General features: G+C 42.0%; 1 protein-coding gene across 6 annotated transcripts in view; it reads left to right on the top strand.

Moving 5' to 3' along the window:
• Positions 1-2339: 2339 nt before the first annotated feature.
• Positions 2340-19585, top strand: part of DCLK1 (doublecortin like kinase 1) — a 332990-nt gene continuing 315744 nt past the window's right edge. The window contains exons 1-3 of one of the 6 annotated variants that reach the window (XM_037892346.2): positions 2340-3090; positions 6558-6947; positions 17743-18089. In XM_037892346.2, the coding sequence (XP_037748274.1) occupies positions 6572-6947; positions 17743-18089 (723 nt within the window). In that variant the 5' untranslated portion in view covers positions 2340-3090; positions 6558-6571. Of the gene's footprint in view, positions 3091-5680; positions 5706-6027; positions 6061-6122; positions 6258-6557; positions 6948-17742; positions 18090-19585 lie in introns of those variants that run through there. The other 5 variants (XM_043531863.1, XM_043531871.1, XM_043531859.1 and 2 more) reach the window with 5 other exon arrangements.

Genomic DNA, 19585 nt, shown 5'->3' with positions numbered 1-19585 from the left:
TCTGAGGGTGAGATTTACCTGTATTCAGTTTCCTACTGTATTATGCTTAGACTTGCGTATTTTGTTTTATTTTGCTTGGTAACTTGCGTATTTTGTTTTATTTTACTTTGTTCTGTCTGTTATTACTTGGAAACACTTAAATCCTACTTTTTATATTTAATAAAATGACTTTTTCTTATTTATTAATTAATCCAGAGTAAGTAATTAATACGGAGGAGCAAACAGCTGTACATATCTCTCTATCAGTGTTATAGAGGGCAGACAATTTATCAGTTTACCCTATATAAGCTTTATACAGAGTAAAATGGATTCATTTGGGGTTTAGTCTTCCAGAAAGACTGAATACCGGGTGCTGGGAAAGTCCCTGTTAACTGAGAAGCCCCTGGACTAAGGGAATCTTAGTTTTTGTGAACTGCAGGGGGGCATGGCCCAACCTCTTGGTCTGTGCTGTAGCCGGCTGGAGTGTCTAGCTCAGCAAGATGGGAGTGGAGGCAAGCCTTCTCTGGCAGGGGGGTTTGTTCTCAGTGATATCCCAGCACATCTAGTGACAGTCTTGAGGCAATTTTTGTGACCAAACCCATCACAATTGTAATTAAGAAGTGGGCAGCATTAAATCCCGTAAATGTAAACAAACTTGTTTGTCTTAGTGATTGGCTGAACAAGAAATAGGACTGAATGGACTTGTAGGCTCTAAAGTTTTACATTGTTTTGTTTTTGAATGCAGTTGTGTAACAAAAAAACCCCCCTACATATGTTAGTTGCACTTTCATGATAAAGAGATTGCACTACAGTATTTGTATGAGGTGAAGTGAAAAAATACTCTCTTTTGTTTATTTGTGCAAATATCTTTTATTTGTAATAAAAAATATAAAGTGAGCACTGCACACTTTGTATTCTGTGTTATAATGGAAATCGATATATTTGAAAATGTAGAAAAACATTCAAAATATTTAATAAATTTCAATTGGTATACTATTAACAGTGCAATTAATCACGATTAATTTTTTTAATCAGGATTAATTTTTTGAGTTAATCACATGAGTAACTGCAATTAATCAACCACCCTAATAACTATAAAAAATGTTAGGAAAATCATGTTTTACTGATTATGACAGATTTTGAGCTGTTCTGTAAAATGTACAGTATTAGTACTGTATATTTGTTGACCTGGTTATTGGGCTGTTGACTGACTATACTGGGGTTAATTCAAAAGACAACTGTCTGGGAAAACAGGCAGGAAGAAAAAGAATGGTTCAGTATAGCCATGTCAGCAAACACTTGAGAGTTGTTATGGGACAATACCAAAACAAGTGGCTTGATCTCCAGCTGAGCCTACAGGATTGGATTTGACCAGAAGGGCCAAAGCCTGAGAATGCAGAAGAATCACAGAAGTATAACAGGGCAAAAGGGACTTTCTCTCAAGAGAGTGTGTGGGGGGGGTGGCAGCCATGTGCCCAGTTTGTAACTGGAAATTCCCGTCGAAAAGGGCACCTGACAGTATCCGGTCACATCTACTGCCCGGACACCCAAAGTCCGCTTACTGCAAGTGGGGGAGGTACCAGGTCATCACCCGCTCCAGCCCCTACTCAGCTGGGGCTGCCTCCTACCTTTGTAGGGCAGCTCCCAGCCCTGCCTCCGCAGGCAAGTCCCTCTTACTGCAAGATAAACAATATGTTGGTTTAAGAAGGCTGACTGATCACTATATTTACTACTGGTCAGACTCCCACAGGGAACAACGGCGGGTGACCATATTTACCTGGATTTGCTAGGCAAGAATGGCTTACACTCTGGGTACCACAGCACAAGACCCAGTCTAGGTGGAATTTTGCAATTCATCTACTCTGAGGAGTGGTAAAGATATGAGGTCTCCCACCTGACAGGGGTGCACTTAGAGACCAGACAGGGACAGAGGTGCAGCTAGCCCTGTAACACTGACCACTCTACAAACCAAACACTGTTTTTCAATACAGCCTGTTCCTAACTGTGCCAGACAACCCTGCACTGGCCGGGTTAAATATGTAGACTGCGATTTTTCAAAGCTACCCAGGGAATTTGCATGCCCAATTCCCAGTAACTTGAAGGAGATTTGGCTTGGAAATCTGAAAATCTCAGCCATAGTGTAGATGAGCCTTGAGGTAAATATCCTAGGATCTGTCTTGTGCTGTGCTCATACATAAGGTGGGGTGGGAAAGGGTGAAGGGAACCTTTTCACAGGCAATAGGGTAGGATATTTCCATAATGCACAGACATGCACTAAGAGAGAGCTGACAGTTAACATGCCAGCCAGCACCGCGCACACCCAAGGCATGACTGGGTTGAAGGTTGGGGACATGCTTAGCCAGCTCGCCTATAGTTTGCCACAGCAGACAGTGATGCGCAGCAGACCGCGGGCATGCATCCCGCTTCAGCTCAGCGCAGTGGCGCATGCACCACAGCAGCTGCCCCTGACCCGTGCCGGGCACTGACAGGGATGTGTGGGGCAGTGGAAAATAACGGGGCTGGGGCCGCTTCACGTTTTGACTGACTGCCCCCCCCCCCCGCGCACTCCGTTTCGGATTCACACGAGAGGCACTAAGCAAGAGCAGCAGCGCCCCTTTCTCCTCCGCCCCAGCTAGGCAGGAGGGCAGGGCGCCAAGGCGGGCAGAGGAGAAGAGCCCGGCGGGGTAGGCGGTGCGGGGAGGTAGCCCGGAGCGGCTGAGCCCATTATCCCCCCCGGCGCCGGGAGGGAGGCCGTGGCGGCGCCGCCCTCTGGAGAGAGAGCCGGCGAGAGGCTGGTGCGAGGAGCAGCATCCCAGGGAGGGACGGGCTAATGCAAATCGCCGCGATCAGCCGCAGACAGGAGAAGAAAGGCGAAGCAGCTGCAGCCCAGCCTCACCCGCAGCACCGGCCAGCCGGGGGGGGGCCAGAAGACACATAACAAAAGGCGCCCAAGCCGCTCCTCGCGGCCACGCTTGCCATCAAAGCAGGGTCGGGGGGGGGACTGTTGAGCTGAGCTCTTTCCGCGGAAACCCGGCACCCCCTTCACAACCAACCCACCTACTTAGGTTGGGGGCAAAGGCGCTTCCAGTCCCCCCTCCCCCCCCGAAATAGGTAAGTGTTTTGATCTACCAAGCCACAGACAGTTCCTCTTGCCCTTTCCATTCCGGCGCGTGCTGGGGTGAGCCTCGCCGGGCTTGTCCCGGACCGCTGCAATGTACCTTTCTGGCCACCCGACTGCGTGGGTGCACCTGCCCCTTTTGTCTGGGTCTCTGATTTCGGGGGTAGCTGAATCTTCGGCTGTAGGATGGTGGCTAAGCTCTACGTTACCCCCGCTTTCCCTTGCTGTAGCTGGTGCTGCGTACTTCGCCGCCCCCCCCCCCTTTTTTTTTGGGTGTGTGGCAGAGGTTGTGAGGAGGATCCTCTCTCTGTTTGAGAAATGGTCTGACATTGGGTGGCAGATTCCGCTGTGGAGCAAACCTGCTATATGACGGGCATGCTCTACTTTTTTCTCTCTCTCTCTCCCCCTCTCTTTTTAAGAGGTGACTAAGTATTCACCGACTCTATATTCTGCTTTTAAATTCCATTTTGTTCATTTATAGTGCACCTTGCTGCTTAGCGCTGGCGATTTTTCTCTCTGATTTTGGAGAAGCCAATTATGTAATTATACCTGCAGTGTTGAAAACGTGTAGACCGTTATGGAAAATGTATTTTTCTCTCTTACCACGGGGCCAAATCATGCCATCAGTTTTTTAAGCAGAGCTTCCTGTTTAAAAACTGATGGCACAATATGGCTCATGAATAGAGGGTTCAGCTGGCTTAGTTGCATTTCAGACACGTTTTGTGTCACCTCAGAAGAATACATCTTTTTTGAAACCATTATGACCTACATCAGATTGAATCGAGGAAATCATTAGAAAATCCACTCTGTTTCAGCCTTTATTCAGTAATCTTTATTGTGTCGGTGTGTGCATTTGGGTCTGAGTGATTGTTTTATGTAATCACCCACTCACACCTACACACACAATCTGCCTTTAACACATGCATGTGGTATGAACTGTGGGGCCTGTGCCTTTTATATAGTAACATCTGATCAAGCCAATTAATTGTCTATAATTTCATTGTCTTAGTTTGGCCTTCTGATGTGAACACATTGGAGTGTGAATGGCAGGAGCACATTGTTCTAGGGAGAATCTTATTTCCCTTTTAAATGGGTTTAATTTGAGGCAAAAATCATTTGTGAAATTATGGATCATTCCTCATACTATCCACTGAGACTCGAGATTACTAAAAATGAAAATTTTGTGATGTTTCTTTTACAGGGAAGGGGAGTGTGTGTATGGTTTTTTTCTTTAATTTGACTTGGTATGGACAATGAAACCACAGTAGACGTTGGGGGGGTTTTTTGGTTGTTTTTTTGTTCTTCCAACACAAAGACCACACTTTGGAAGTGAAACTGATGAGTTCTGTAAGGGGATGTTTAAATCCCAATAAATGGCTTTTACTGGAATAATAACTTAAAACCCCCCTCCCCGCACATCAAGACATGGCTGTTAATCTTGGGTCTATATTGACCTGACAGTGCCCCTTTAAATAATGTAAACTTTTATCATTCTCAGTATAATGGGGTGACAGTGAAGTGCTGGTCCAGAGAGAACTTTTCTGTTCTTTGAATGAAGTTTTGTCAGTGTGGGGGCAGAGGGACTGGTCTAGAAAGGTGTTTTCCATAGTGTGTGAGTGTGGGGAGGAAGGGTGTTTTTTGTAGTACAGCAAATCTTCATATGCAGATGCAAGGCAAAGTATGTAAATATAACCAGGATCCCATGTTTGGATAATAAAATGAGTCCAGCTCTAACCAAATTCGAATAAATAACCTCCACAAGGACCCTGATCTTGCATTGGTTTTGGTACATGTTTAGTTTAAGCATATGAATAGTCCTATGAATTTGGGAGGGACTACTCACATACTTGAGAGTTGGGCACTGGGGCACACTATTCACTTTAACATATACCGGTATAAACAAAATGGTATAGGTCGATCTCTCTGTCACATTGAACTATTTCTCTGTTGTTGATTTGTTTTGTAACTGTCATTTAATGATTAGTGGTAATGAAACTGGTGCTTTCTATCTTGTGTTTTTTTCCTTTTTATTGGAAATCCATGACAGAGCACCCTTCTAAATTAGGTCTGTGAATCTGTGCTATAAATAAATGTATTGTGCTTTGCTTTGTGTTCTGCAGACAAACTTTTACTACAAGTCTAGGGTGGCTCTTAAAACAAAATGAGACTAGTCTGTTTAAAATAATAAACCAAACAAAATCGAAGGATTTATTTATATAGAGATGAAAACTGACATAACAGTTGTAGTAACATATGTTTTTAACAAGATTAGTTCAGGATTTTTGTTTTTTAAATATATATATATATATATACACACACATATATACATACACACCTTGAAAAAGGGAAGTGAGTGCTACACATTCCCTTACATATAAATAAAATGGCTAAGATCTTCAAGGTGTGTGCTATATTAAAAAGTTGGAATCATTCAATTAAGAACCCAGTCATCTTGGAGCCTTATTTGTGGTTGTCTCAGGTGTTTGGTATCAGTTGCTAATTCATTCAGTGTTTCTGAAGTCATCAGTCAGTTAGTGATTTATTCCAGTTGGCGTTACAGATTTTTCACCAGGAAAAACGATCAGGGATGACAAATTCTTAGCACTGGGTTAAGGATATTTACTGCTTTACTCTTTTATTTGTATATTCTGAAAGGTGGTTTGCTAGTGGACGATATTAGTTTCAGGAGCTCCTGCTAACCATGTCTGTCTGTTCTGTGGTCATTGAGTACCTCCACCTGTTCACAGTGTGCTAAAGGTTTGGGAGGGGTGTTAACTCCAATCAGTCTAGTGTAGAACGTGGGGTGAGGTGAGATGTAATGGCTGTCTGGAGTGAGACTTTTTCATAAATGAAAAAGTCATCACAGTCAACTCACTTGTATTAATAGTCCTAATTTCTGTTGCTAACCTACATGACTGCTTCCTCTGAAATGTCCTTAATTGGTTGTGTCACACTGGCTGGCAGTAAATATAATCCACTAAGTGGCAACTTTTTTGTGGTCAGACTTGGAATGAGCAATGCTGAGAGCATGAGTAGTTTGGTTGTCACTTTTAAGAGGATTGGAAGCTTCACTTGGGTGCAAGACTAGCGAAAACCAGTTGAGCTACTGGGAAGAAGAGCAGCTGAACTTTGTACCATATATTAATGTCACATAGGCATTGTGTGTCTCCTTAATTTTTGATCAAACGCTTTTTTTTTGTGTGGTGCTGATGGTTTGCTTCTTGGTATAGTATAAAGATGGCAACTAGGTTACACAGTCTACTTTTTGGTGAACAAGTTTTTTCCATGTGCTGTATGGTTATGGTTTTTAAAAAAAATGTAGCGGGTTTAATTGATTAACCTTGATCACTCTACAGGAGAGCCTCCTATAGTGTTTTATTTGTACACTGAATTCTTATGAGTTCTAACTGGAGTTATAAAAATACTTTATCCATTGAATTCATTCTCTTTCTCATCCCAGATTTACCATCAAAGATGTCCTTTGGAAGAGACATGGAGCTGGAACACTTTGATGAGCGTGATAAAGCACAGCGATATGGCAGAGGGTCACGGGTAAATGGTCTGCCTAGCCCTACCCACAGTGCCCACTGCAGCTTTTACCGAACCCGCACTCTACAAACCCTCAGTTCTGAGAAAAAAGCCAAGAAAGTTCGTTTCTATCGCAATGGAGACCGGTATTTCAAAGGGATTGTCTATGCCATCTCCCCCGACCGGTTTAGATCTTTTGAGGCCCTGTTGGCTGATCTGACCCGAACTCTGTCTGATAATGTGAATCTGCCCCAGGGCGTGAGAACAATCTACACCATTGATGGTGCCAAGAAGATTTCCACCTTGGACCAGCTAGTGGAAGGTGAATATTTAAGAAAGGCAGGGTGTAAAGTTCCTGTCTGTATCACTACTTTACTTTACCACTGTTATATTTGCATCAATGCATGCCTAATATTTCAAATATGTTGTGAGCTTCTTTATGACAAACTTTCCACAAATATGAGGAGTACATAGTATTGTGACTCAGATTATCACATAGGCTTTTCTTTTCTCATGGGTGAGAACGTACATCTCAAACATAGCTTGAAAAGCATTACTGTCCACTTGCACTTAAAGAGGAAGCTATTTGTCTCCTTTCAGGACCATGGGTTCTATATTCCTTTCTGAAAGTGGTGACCTTTCACTTTCTCCTCCTTCCATGGTAACCCTCCTAAATTTCAGAGCGCTCTTATTTTGACAGTTCCTAATTGCATGTTAAAATCTTGCAGAAAGGTTGTAAACTAAACTAGATCAAGCCAATGGTACCCTTATTTATCTACTTGTTACAACAGCAGATGTCCTCAGTGATACTAAAGGCCAGTACTGATGGGGTTTAAAGAATTTATATCACTTCATAGTAAAGACCTCTAGTTGTTCCTCTCTAATAAATGTCTTGCCTTATGTGAGTGGAGAGTAACTCCAGTTACTTAACAGAAGTAAAAGTAGGCTCTATGATAAAGGCTGATATCACTCTTCAGCTCAGTCAGGGCCCATTGTCTGAACCATTTTATTTCTCCCTACAATGCAATGGTGATATCAAACCCATCACCAGTGGAATACACGTTGTTCCCTAGTGCTAGGGAGCTCCAAATTCAGAGTCTTCTTCTAAATCAGGGCTCCCTCGCCTTGAGTGCAGTACACTGTCTTCAAGATACCTGCTGGTTTGCCTTTGGCTTCTTTCTCCATACAGAGAGAGCAGTTCTTAGAGTAGAATAAAGAAACAGTCTACCTGGCATCTAGTCAAGTGGAATGGAGCTCTAGTTGTAGTTCTGGAGTGTACTAGCTTTACAGAGGAAAGGATAAAACGTAATTTAATCCCCAGACATGAGACCTGCTGTCAGCCCAGCCCGTGGCCTTAACTGTGTGCATGTATTTTAGCAAAACTTAAAGGTAACTATGTGGGTAGAAGGGAAGAAGAGTCCTCCAGATTTTTTTTTTTTAAGTACTATTCTACCCTTAAACAAAAATACCTTGAGTAACCCTGCAAATTTGGTCCTGATCTATTAACCCTTACTAATGTGAGTAGTCCCATTGATTTAAGGAGGTATTTATTTGTATTGCTACAATGACTAGAGGCCCCAATGAGGTACTAAATGCTGTACCCCGCACTTGTGTGTGGTTTTTTTTTTAAATGTCCTTGTGACACAGAACTAACCATTTTAGCATATGATGATGAGAGGGGAACAGGTGGAGAAAAACTAATATGGGGAGGGAAAGAAGATCCTAATAAACAATGTATTTGGCATAACAAAGCAATCTCGGCACACACCATACTTAGCTGTTATCAAGAGGTTTTTGAAGGCATCACAGCAGAGAGGCCTTAAGGAAGGGTTTGAAAGAGGACAAAGTGATGAAGGAGGAATTTTTTACAGAGCTCCTCCCTGCGTAGGAGGCAGAATGAAAGACGGTGTAAAGGTGCTTGAGTGTCGGTGGGACTGCTCTCATAAGTAAGGGATTGCAGGTTCAAGCCCATAACTTTGGTTTCAGTGTTTCAGATTGGACAATAGTAGACCTGTGCAGTATTTATATTATCTTGGGGGGAGTGTAACTGCCAGGAGGATGATGAAAGAAATAGCCATTGCTATCCATTCCAGGACCATGCTTCTCTTTCCTTTAAATAATTAATTGAGCTCTTCACCAGGAAGCAAATGTCCCTAATATAAATGGTAACTGTCTGGCAGCTAAAACCTGTGCAAAAGCCAGCTATCAAGGACAGAGAACATGATGCAGAGGGTATATTAAAATCAAATTACCTTGCAAATGTTAACCTGATCAGCTGATGTGCTTGTCTAGTAATTTATCAGTTATTGCCAACCTGTGAAATAATGTATATGTTGTTTATTATTGGGGGGGGGAGGGAGAGAAGAAGGAAAAAAAAGAATATTTGGGGCAGACAAACCAAATGTCTTCTCTTCCTGTGCCTGCCCCTCCCCCCAGTGTTGGTGTAATGCTCAAATCTAAAGTGTATATTCCTATTTCTATGTGCCAGTTGTAGGACTGAAAGGAGTAAATCTTTGTGCATAATTAAAATTATGTGCTTACTCCACCCAAAAAGAGTTGGTCTGTTCTGGAGATCTGGTGCTGTGTGTACATACTTCTATTAAACTGCAAAATGGAATCCTTTGGAGATTTACAAGCCAATCAAAACAGTGCAGAATACAGATTCACCCACTGGCTGTTAATGGAATGAGGGTTTTTTTTTTTTTATTTAAACCTCTTTTTTTCTTTTTAAATATAACAGACTTTGCTAGTTTATAACAGCAATAATTAGCTTGCAGCTGCTGCTTTTTGTTTAAAGAGCTGGAAAATCACTTGGCTTTGCTAGCTCCCCATTTACATTCCTGTTCAGGCTGTTAAAATGTCAAGTGTTGCTTTGTGTTTATGATTAGACTAATGCACTCTCACTATATGTACTAACTTCATGAGATCTTTCTCACTGGGATATCTTCCTTTCTTTTTGATGATGATACATTTTTTGATGAGACTTTCTGAGGCTATGTCTACACTGCCACTTATGTTGGCAAAACTTACATCACTCAGGGGTGTGAATATTCCACCCCGTTGAGCAACATAAATTAAGCTGGAATAAGTGCTAGTGTGCACAGTGCTAGGTTGGTGGGAGCTTCTTCCACTGACCCGAGCTTCTGACACTTGTGAGAGGTGGGTTGGTGTTGTTTTTTTTAAGCTGATGGGAGGGCTCTTGCCTGTCTGCATAGAGCGTCTTCACCACATGCACTGCAGCAACACAACTGCATCAGTACAGCTGTGCCACTGCTGCACTGTAAATGTAGACATGCCCTTACGTGCAAACCCTGTAACTAGAGATGGTTCATTCTGAAATTCAGGGTTCGTTCTTTTCTCATTCTTCCCTCTCCACTGAGGAGAATGCTGCATCCTTCCCGTAGGAGTAGGGCGAGGGAGGACTTTGTCTGTTTTCCTAGGATGACTCATGAGAGGTGTTGACAGGCTCTGGAGAGAGACGCTTTGGTGGTAAGGATGTGGCTATAACGGAGCTGTGTGGGAGGTAGTCCTGAAGGAACAAATAGGATGAAAATTGGCTGCTTTGCATCAGCAGTGTTCTTTGTTGGTATGCAGGAAGCCTAATTCCAGTCAGGTGAAATCCCCCCCCCCCCCCAAACAAAAACAAAACAAAAACAAAAACAAAAACCCACTTCAGGAGTCTTAAATGCTTCTTCCATTAATTAAAATCTACTGGACTACTTTGAAAAATTCAACTCGGATTCCTTTGGCAATAAGGCCTATCATATGGAAAATGCACTTGGTTTTGCTAAGGAAAGGTGCGCAGATCTTTAAAGTCCCCATAATTTGCTACCTTCCCTTCTCCTTTCACCTCTTCCAAATGAAGGACTGGCTTTCAGATTTACTTCTTGCTGTCAAATCTAATCTTGTAAATAGCTTCTGAATCTTGACTTATTATACATGGATTTGGGTTCCAAAAGATAGTTTTTTTTCATTCCTCCTGATACAAATGGAATCCATAAACTACATATTGCAAAGACTACCTGATCATAGAGATGTGGCAAGACTAAGTTATCTATTCCATATGCAACTCTCAGGAATTGGCAAATGATTAATTTATCTTGCTTTTCCATATAAACCCTAGAGATTCATAAGAGTATATTAATTAAACCCAAGAGAAAGGCGGACTAGCAGTTCCTGGCCTTAAGAACTGTTACTGTACATCTTAACTAAGAACAATAATAGATTGGATTTAGCATGAAAACTTTAAAACAGGGGTTATATATTCCTCAACCTTAGCTTGTGTGGTAATAGTCCAATTACAAAAAAGAAATAAACCATGAATTCTATGGCCATGATTGTGCTTATTTTATTTGTATTCCCATAGTGCCTACAAGCCCTAGTCATTCACCAGGACCTCATTGTGCTAGGCGCTATACAACACGGAACAAAAGGACAACCCTGGCCCAAAGACTTTATAATCTAAGTATAGAACAAGATCCAACAGATGGATGGAGACAGAGGAGTACAAGAAAACAATGAGACAGAAGTATCAGTTCACAAGTGTCCTAACTGTTGTGAAACTTTTTGGTAGGCCTCACATCAAAGGAGGGTTTGGAAGGAGAGTAATGAGGTAGCTTTGTGCATAGTTCTGGGGAGCTCCCCCCAAGCATGGGGAGCAGTGTGGAAGAAAGAAGGAAGGTGCTTGTTTGGTGAGTGGGCAATAGAGGCTGGCATCATGGACTGCTTGGAAGCAGAAGCTCCCACTTCAATAGAGAGTGAGAGATGAGCTGTGAAGGCCTTGAGAGTGAAGACAAATAGCTGATGTTTGAGATAGAGGGGTGACATGACCAAAGCAACAGGCTAGGAAAGTGATCTGTGCAGTGGCATTCTGAGCGCCTGTAGATAGTGCTGTGGGCTTTAATGGGACTATACACATGAGTATAATTAAGCATATGTGTAAATGTTTGTGGAATCAGGGCTTTGAGCATCCGCAACCTTTAATATTTGGATGTCCTCCTTTCTTTGTAGTCCCTTCCACCTAGTGGAGGGCTACCATCATTCCTTCACCCAATTATCCTGAGACTCTATTGCCTTCCCCCCACATGAGGGCTAAGGGGACGGGGAAGAGGCAGCTGTCTCCTCCCTGTACCAGACTTTAGGAGATCCAGCCTCATTCCCCATATTTGTTAGGAGATGTCTTCCATTAATCTACCTCCAATTCTGTTTTATTCTGGAACCACACCATCTGTTGATCAATACTTGCAATTGGGCATCTGCTGCCAGGAGGCACTAGCACTTTGTTTGGCTGCCACGGCCACCCGTGCCTCAAAATCCCTGCCGGCTTCACAGATGGCTAACGGTTCCATCCCTAACAGCCACTATAATCCTATCCACTCCCCATTCCTCAGATGCTGAACATGCAATTTCATGACAGGCAACCATCAGCCTTTCCCATGCACATAACTTAGCCACCAGCTAATTTACCCTCTTCTGGCCTTGTCCAACCACAAGGGCCAGGAAGCTCCCCTGTAAGACCCTCTGCAGGATCTCAGGCTAGGAAAAGGACCAGGCTCTACCTCTAGTCCTTAACTCCACTCAGTTAGAAGCTTGATGAGCAGGATAATGGACACGTTAGTCAAGAGAATATTAACATACTAGAAAAGACAAAAGGGCCACTAAAATGCAACTTTGCTCCTTTTCTTAGAATGTTCACATAAAGAATTAATGCTACCTCCTCCTAGCAGACATTTTGCCTCTTTGTGGCCATCTTTTCCAGCTCTTTTAAAGAAAACAAGCACAGCACATCACATAAGACCAGTTCTGCACTGGAAAAACTACCTTTGCTGGCAAATGTAAGTGTAGATCAGTCCAATGGGTAACTTTTTCTTCAGGCATAGACCAGGCCTAAGTTTCTTTCTTTTTAAAGATTGCTGTCTTCTATGGCTTTGAATATTAAGATTTTTATTGTACTTGGAATAGCATAACAGCACATTAGTTTAAATGTTGAGCACTCTCAGAATTTGTAACAAGTGTTAGCTTGTGTAGTATTGAGCCAATAAGTAAATTGTACATAAAATATCACCCACTTTTTTTTTTTTTTTTTTTTTAACCCATCTAATCCTATCTCGGGGCGGGGGGGTAGGGATGGAAGTCAGTGTTAAATCCTAATGTTATATTTTACCAGTTCCCTATCAAATGTTTCAAGCAGCGGAAAGTCCCCATTCTTTATTTTAGTGGCTGTTGATACTGTAAAATCTATAGTTGAGACTTGATCAGTGACAGATGAATGAGCATTTCATAGTGCATTTACTTCCCTTGGGAAGCTGTTCCACAGTCTCTCATATCTTTCCTGTTATTCAGCATGCTTACTCATTACTTTAGTTCTGTCTGTCTTAATTTTGTATCGATGTAAGTTTTACCCTCTTTTGTGTTGACACCCTACAAATGCTTGCTGATGGCTATAATTTCCTTCACTGCTCCCTCAGTTGTCATATAGCCGGGGCGTAAGATTAGGGCTAGATTGTGTCTTTTTAAGTACAATCCTAAGCAAGTCATAGTACTTCAGCTTTATAACCCCTGGAGTAGTCCCTATGAGACATTGTGCCTCTGAGACATCTCTCTTGCACACATTTCCTCTCTGCTTCTCTTTTGCTCTGGGGTCAGGTAGTCATTTGCTGTTGGCCCTTACCAAATTACAACCACTGTCCCTGTCCCCCATAAAAGGGGAAAGAGTGACTGCAACCTTATGGCTATTAATGGGTGTCCCAGCCACTGCTGCTACCTGGACATGGTGAAGCACCTAAAATTCCAGCACAACCCCCCTGATTGTGATCTTTGTCTGACACAAAGTCCAAATTGAAAATTCGGATTCGTTCCATAGATCTCTGTCTCCCCCTTCCTCTTCCTTCTCCAGATCTCTTCAGTCTTGTTCGGACTGAATCCTTATCCAAGCCCCAACTTAAGGGACTTCCTCTTCTTTGGATTGAGGCTCTTATTTAAACTATGGGTAAATGTCTACACTTGCCTTATAGCAAGTGTGAGTGAACCTTAACTAAAATAACTCTCTTGTTCTGTGGCTACCAGTATAGAGTAGAAGAGAGATACTGAATCTCCTCATTGGATTATGGATCCTATCTCTGAGCACTGACATAATTCCAGCACTCCATGTTAGTCACGGAAAGGCTTTTGTTTCTTTTTATTTACCTTTAATCTACCTTCTAAGGGGGGAAAAAAATTTTTAGAATGGGAAACAAAATCAAGGTGGACGTTCTTTGCATTGTGACTGGCTTCTCTTATCACAAAGGCAATTAAGATTGGAGGATTAGTCTTAACTTTGAACTTTCTGACCACTTAGGGTCCTGATTCAGGAAAGCTAAACATGTTCTTAAGTGCTTCCATGAATAAGGATGCTTTCCTGAATTGGGGCCTCAGTGTTTAAAAACTCACATATATGCATCACTATAAAATCAGGGTGTAGTTTACTTAGGAGAGGACAAATACAAAACACTTCTTAAACATTTAATTCAGTGACCTTTGGGAACATGTATGAGTGACTCCCATGGTTGCAAACTGACTTCCTTGTAGTTGTTCTATGGTAAATGATGATATATTTGTACTTCTCTATTGGAAACTTACCCTATTGCATCACAACTTTAAGACTACTTAAAAAAATAACGTGTATCTAGTCTTCATCCTCCTCTTTAAAACAGACACAAAGCCATTAAAATAATGGTCCAGTTTAGGTAGAGCAAGTTATATAAATCTACATAAGCATTTAGAACCAGATGAAATCTAGGTTGTTCCCCTTTAGGAAAAGCGTACCTTAGTAGAAGGATGATATCACTGTTTGGTGCAATGCTGCAGTAAAACTGGTAGCTAAAATTGCTGGGGAAATTCTGGCATACAAGCCAGCAAAATCAGTGACTGCTTTCTCACTCTAGTTTTGTTTTTTGTTTTATAAATAGCTACTAATGCTATAATCAAGAGTCAATACTTGTTTGCAGTATGACATGCTCACTCATCTGGTGCTATTCAGTAGGGACCCAGTTATGCAGCTCATGCAGAATGGGCTACCCAAAGCTTTTTTGGGGAAAAAGCGGGCTGTAGCAGGGTGGTTACCCACTCCTGCCCTGGGGGGGGGGGGGGGGTTAAAAGCCAGCCCTGGGAGAGAGCCAGGGCTGAGGGCAAGAAAAGCTAGGCTTATTGGGGAAATGGCCGCAGCTGGGCCTATAAAGGGGCTGCTAGGCTAAAGCTTAGGTAGTCTCTCTCTGCGTTCAGAGAGGGAAGGGCCTGGCTGCAGGGACCTGAGGGAATGCCTAGATTGGGGCAGGGCTGAGGGGGAAAGGCCAGGGGAGCTCTGGCCTGGAAACCCCCAGGCTGCGCAGCCTAGATTAAGGCCTATTAGGTACTGGGGTTGCCAGGGGGCAGCCCATGGGTAGACAGAGGCAGCAGGTCCAAACCCCCTCGCCTGTGTTGAGTGGCTGATACACTGCAGTCTGCCCCAGGGAGCAGGGCTAAGTGATGACTGGCAGTAGCCAAGACTGAGGTGAGGTGGGGGTAGTGGGTGGGGGTTCCGCAGGGAGGGGAGACCCTCAGGGATTGTTGGGGTTTACTGACAGGGGGCAGCACCCCAGTGGGAGGAGGCACAGGGTCCTGGGAGGGACTGGGGCCTGCGGTAAGGCAGATCACCAGACATCAAAGGGCGCTCCAGAGGCTGACGAGCTAATTTCCGAGGACAACCAGCAGGAGGCGCCGCCAGGTGAGTCCGGCTTTATTACAGGGGCAAAATCCAGCATGCTCGGTACATTAATGGTCTGTGTCTTGGGGTAATAATAGCTGTAACAATACATAATATATTTAAGTAACCAGCTTGATATTTGTCTGTAAACTAGAATGGAGGTAGCCTACCCCTTGGAAATATGACAGCATTCTAAAATATGACTTTTTTTTTTTCTAGACCCATTCCTCTAATTCAGTGACTGCTCAGTCAGTTGCTGTGTTGCAACAACACTGTCTTAATGTAAACTTGTAACTGTCAGAGAAGCCTGTAAACTATTTTAATAAACCAAAGTAGACACACACTATTTGCTATTGATTGTGAATACTCAGAAATAAGTGGCTTTGTTAATATAAGAGGGCCTAAAATACCTTGACACCAGTTCCTGTAGATCAGAAGTAAATCCAATCTACACCGTGTATTGACTTATTGCATATGTGTCTGTAAAAACACTCTTTTAAGAAATTTTGATTATATTAATAGCTGTACTTTAAAATTCTTGAAATCTATGGATGAGGTGTTTTACACAAAAAGGGAGCACTTATATAGTATTTGACCTTGCAACAATGGAACAGTTAGTACTAAAAATATTGGTCTGGGACACTGATAAAAGAGAATGTGTCTTGTTTGATCACTCTTAGATCATTACTACAGTTAATTGCTAAACCCTTTTGTTCTGAGGCTACCAGCTTTGTACGTTTGTATTAAAGGAAGAGCTTAACTCTGCCTCCTATAAAAGTAGCAGAAGTGGGGGGTTTTTGGTCAGTCATTTCTTAACACGTAGGCTTTGCAATGACATTTTAAATGTTCTTGCAAACTTGAATCCACATCATGAATAAAATGTGATTTAAATGTTTCCCTTCTCCTGCCCTCCTGGCATTTTATGGTTCAATTTAAAGGGACAATCCAGCCGCCTTAAAAGAAATTTATTTTGATTACTGTAATCTCCTTCTTGCTGGCCTTTCTGACACTCTCATTGTATCCACCTTCCTCCATAATGGCCTTTAAAATTATCTTCTTCATTTGTTCTGCTGATGCTGTTGCCTCCTCCTTTTGAGTCCCTCCACTGGCTTCACCTTGCTCTTCTCAACAAGTGTTTAACTTTTCATTGTTACCTGTTGGACAACACACAGATCCATCCTGGCCTAGGCCTCAGGTCTTACTGCTTATCTGGTCTTACTGTTCCCGCCTCTCTACTCCTCTACATAAGGTGTGAATTCTCTTGGTTTTACCTCTTGCACTTCAGTTTCAGCACTGAGGACACTAGCCAATATTCGTTCTGGCTCATGCACCGATACAGTGTTTGTGCTTCAGGGGAAATGTTTAATTCTAAACAGAAAATATTGTAATGGTATTTTAATGGAAATGTTTCCATTGACCTTAATGTATTTTTTAACACTGTAGTTAAGCTTTGTAACTTTTGGGCCAGAAGTGTTTAACATTGTGAGATCTGTCATTTTAATTCACTATTTCCATATTTGTTAAATTAAGGTTTTAACTTTGTTTAAAAAATAAGCCTTTGATTATTTACTATGAAATTAACACAATTTTAAGTTCAAGTGCTGAGTCCCATAAAGTCTAGTGGTCAGGATTCCTGGTTTTCACCCAGGCTGCCTGGATTCATTTCCTGGGGTGGGCATAGTACTGAGCTTTTATGAGGGGGGAGGAATAGCTCAGTGATTTGAGCATTGGCCTGCTAAACCCAGGGTTGTGAGTTCAATCCTTGAGGGGGCCATTTAGGGATCTGGGCCAAAAATTGGGGATTGGCCCTGCTTTGAGCAGGGGGTTGGACTAGATGACCTCCTGAGATCCCTTCCAACTCTGAGATTCTCTGAACCTTATTTTATGGAAAATATCATTATTTCTCAATTATTTTTCCTAGTATTATTGTGTACTGTTACTTCAAAAGTATGTGAGACCTATGTTTTGTGTACAGCACTGTGAGCCTCTGAAAATCCTGTTGAATACATGAAATCAGAGGACCACTCTGAAGAATCTATTGGGGGCTGGAGAATTCTTATCGTTGCATATCTATAATAAACAGCAGAAATGGAGTATTCAAAGTATATTTAAAATACTATCTGAAGAACCTGCAAATAAGAAAATTGCTGCTTTAATCCAGTGTGTCAATGTAGTTTCTTGGTATAATGCTATGAGTAGGTGGCAAGGTGCATCTTTCCAAGACTATATTATGGTCTGCAGCTTCTTAGCAGAGAGGATGGAGAGGAGAGAAAAGACATGATTGATACAGGGCAAGTCAAAAGTAAGATGTAGTTGTGTAAGATGTCTTTTTACATTAGTCTGACTTATTGGTCTGACACTTTTTTTTTTTCCTTTTCGTTTTCTTTTTTCTCTTCAGGGGAGAGCTATGTGTGTGGTTCAATAGAACCTTTCAAAAAACTGGAGTACACTAAGAATGTAAACCCAAATTGGTCAGTGAATGTTAAGACAACATCCACTTCCCGTACGGTGCCGTCTCTTGCCACTGCCAAAGGAAGTCCTTCAGATGCAAGAGAAAATAAGGATTTCATTAGGCCTAAACTGGTCACCATCATCAGGAGTGGTGTGAAACCACGTAAAGCAGTCCGGATTCTGCTTAATAAGAAGACCGCACATTCATTTGAACAGGTTCTTACTGATATAACTGATGCCATCAAGCTGGATTCGGGAGTAGTTAAACGCCTGTACACGCTTGATGGAAAACAGGTAAGAGATTTCATCCTAATAATCTCCAGAAACCCTCTCTCCCCTCCCGCCCCCCTTCAGAGGGCAGTGAGTCTTGTCATCACTTTTAGTAACTGATATGGTAACTAATTTTGTTGCAATGGGTACTGCATGACTAGTGTGCACTTCTGGTCTCCTGAATAAGGTTAGTGTACACTTTTAAGTTAGGGGTTTGGGTATACTGATTAATACAAAAGCATAATATTAGAAAAAGATCTTTTCAGGAACAATTTGCCACTTTGCCTCAATGGATGGTCTGGTTATTTATGTGTGTTTGTAGCTCTTAATCTACCACAAATCAAATTTGCAATGCTGGCTTCGAAAACGTGTGTCAGAAAGCCAGAATGAAGGACATGATACTAAGGTATGCTGAACTCATTTCTTTAACCTGTCTTGTTTGTTTGTTTTTTGATTCATAATGTTACAGAATTGTTCTTAGTGCCTGTAAATCTAATAACAATGAGGATACATCGCATTGTATTGGACAGTAATACATTTGCATATAAAATGTACCTTTTTTTACTTTTGAAGCATAATTTCACAGTCTAAACTATCCTATCGTAAAGAAGAGGTTACAAGTTCAAAAAAAGGTGGGTGGGAACTTTCCCTCAGCCAGAAAGCAATGTGGGGTCTGTTGACCCATGGTGCCCAAACTTGTCAGTGAATCTCTTCCAGGTGGTCCAGAGAGCTGCTCCTTCACCATTCCAAAACCATATATGTTCAAGCAATGTCTTTTCTGCTGAAGGTAGCCTGACCAAAATACTGTTCAAGTTCTAGAGGATTTTTTTGACAAGTAAATATAAATTACCTTTCTCTTCTGTGTAATGTGCCCTACTGCTTTGTTTTTTTTCTTTTGATGTAAATTTAATCTTAAAATATATGGATGATAAAAAATATTGAAGAGGTAATGAACTCACAGGAGGACAGAGGCAAACTACAGCACGACCTGAATCAATTAGAGCAACAATGGCTACAGGTAAACAAGGGGAGATTTGGTATTTTACAAATGTTAACTCTTACCCTGAGGAAATAGCACAGATACAAAATGTGGAGATAGAACATTGCATGTAAAGTCTCTCTCTTGCTATAGTGAGTATCCAAATATTTTTCATGTAAGCATGCCTATAGTTGACATGATTGTGGGAGAGCAGACTGCCCGAGAAGATTTCTATCTTGAGAAGCTCTCCAGTTCACAATATAAGTAGACGACATTGAGGAACAGCACAACTTCTTTGCCATCTCCAAAAGTCCCATGTACAGTAGAAACATTTCATGTAGAATGATTAGCATCTTTTCTTCCCCCCCCCCCCCCCATTAAGTTGGTAACTCCATGAGACAGTACAGAATGGAAAAACTGGATGTCAGAAGTGAGAAGCTATAAGAGACAGGGTGACTTCAGGGAATGGTAATGGGGAAACAATATTTTACCTCAAATAAGGGCCAAGTCAGTAGTGACTAAAAGCCATTCCCATCTGCAG

Source organism: Chelonia mydas, chromosome 1 (genome assembly GCF_015237465.2).
Source record: "Chelonia mydas isolate rCheMyd1 chromosome 1, rCheMyd1.pri.v2, whole genome shotgun sequence".
Taxonomy (NCBI): domain Eukaryota; kingdom Metazoa; phylum Chordata; order Testudines; family Cheloniidae; genus Chelonia; species Chelonia mydas.
This window is presented reverse-complemented; position numbering and strand designations above follow the sequence as displayed.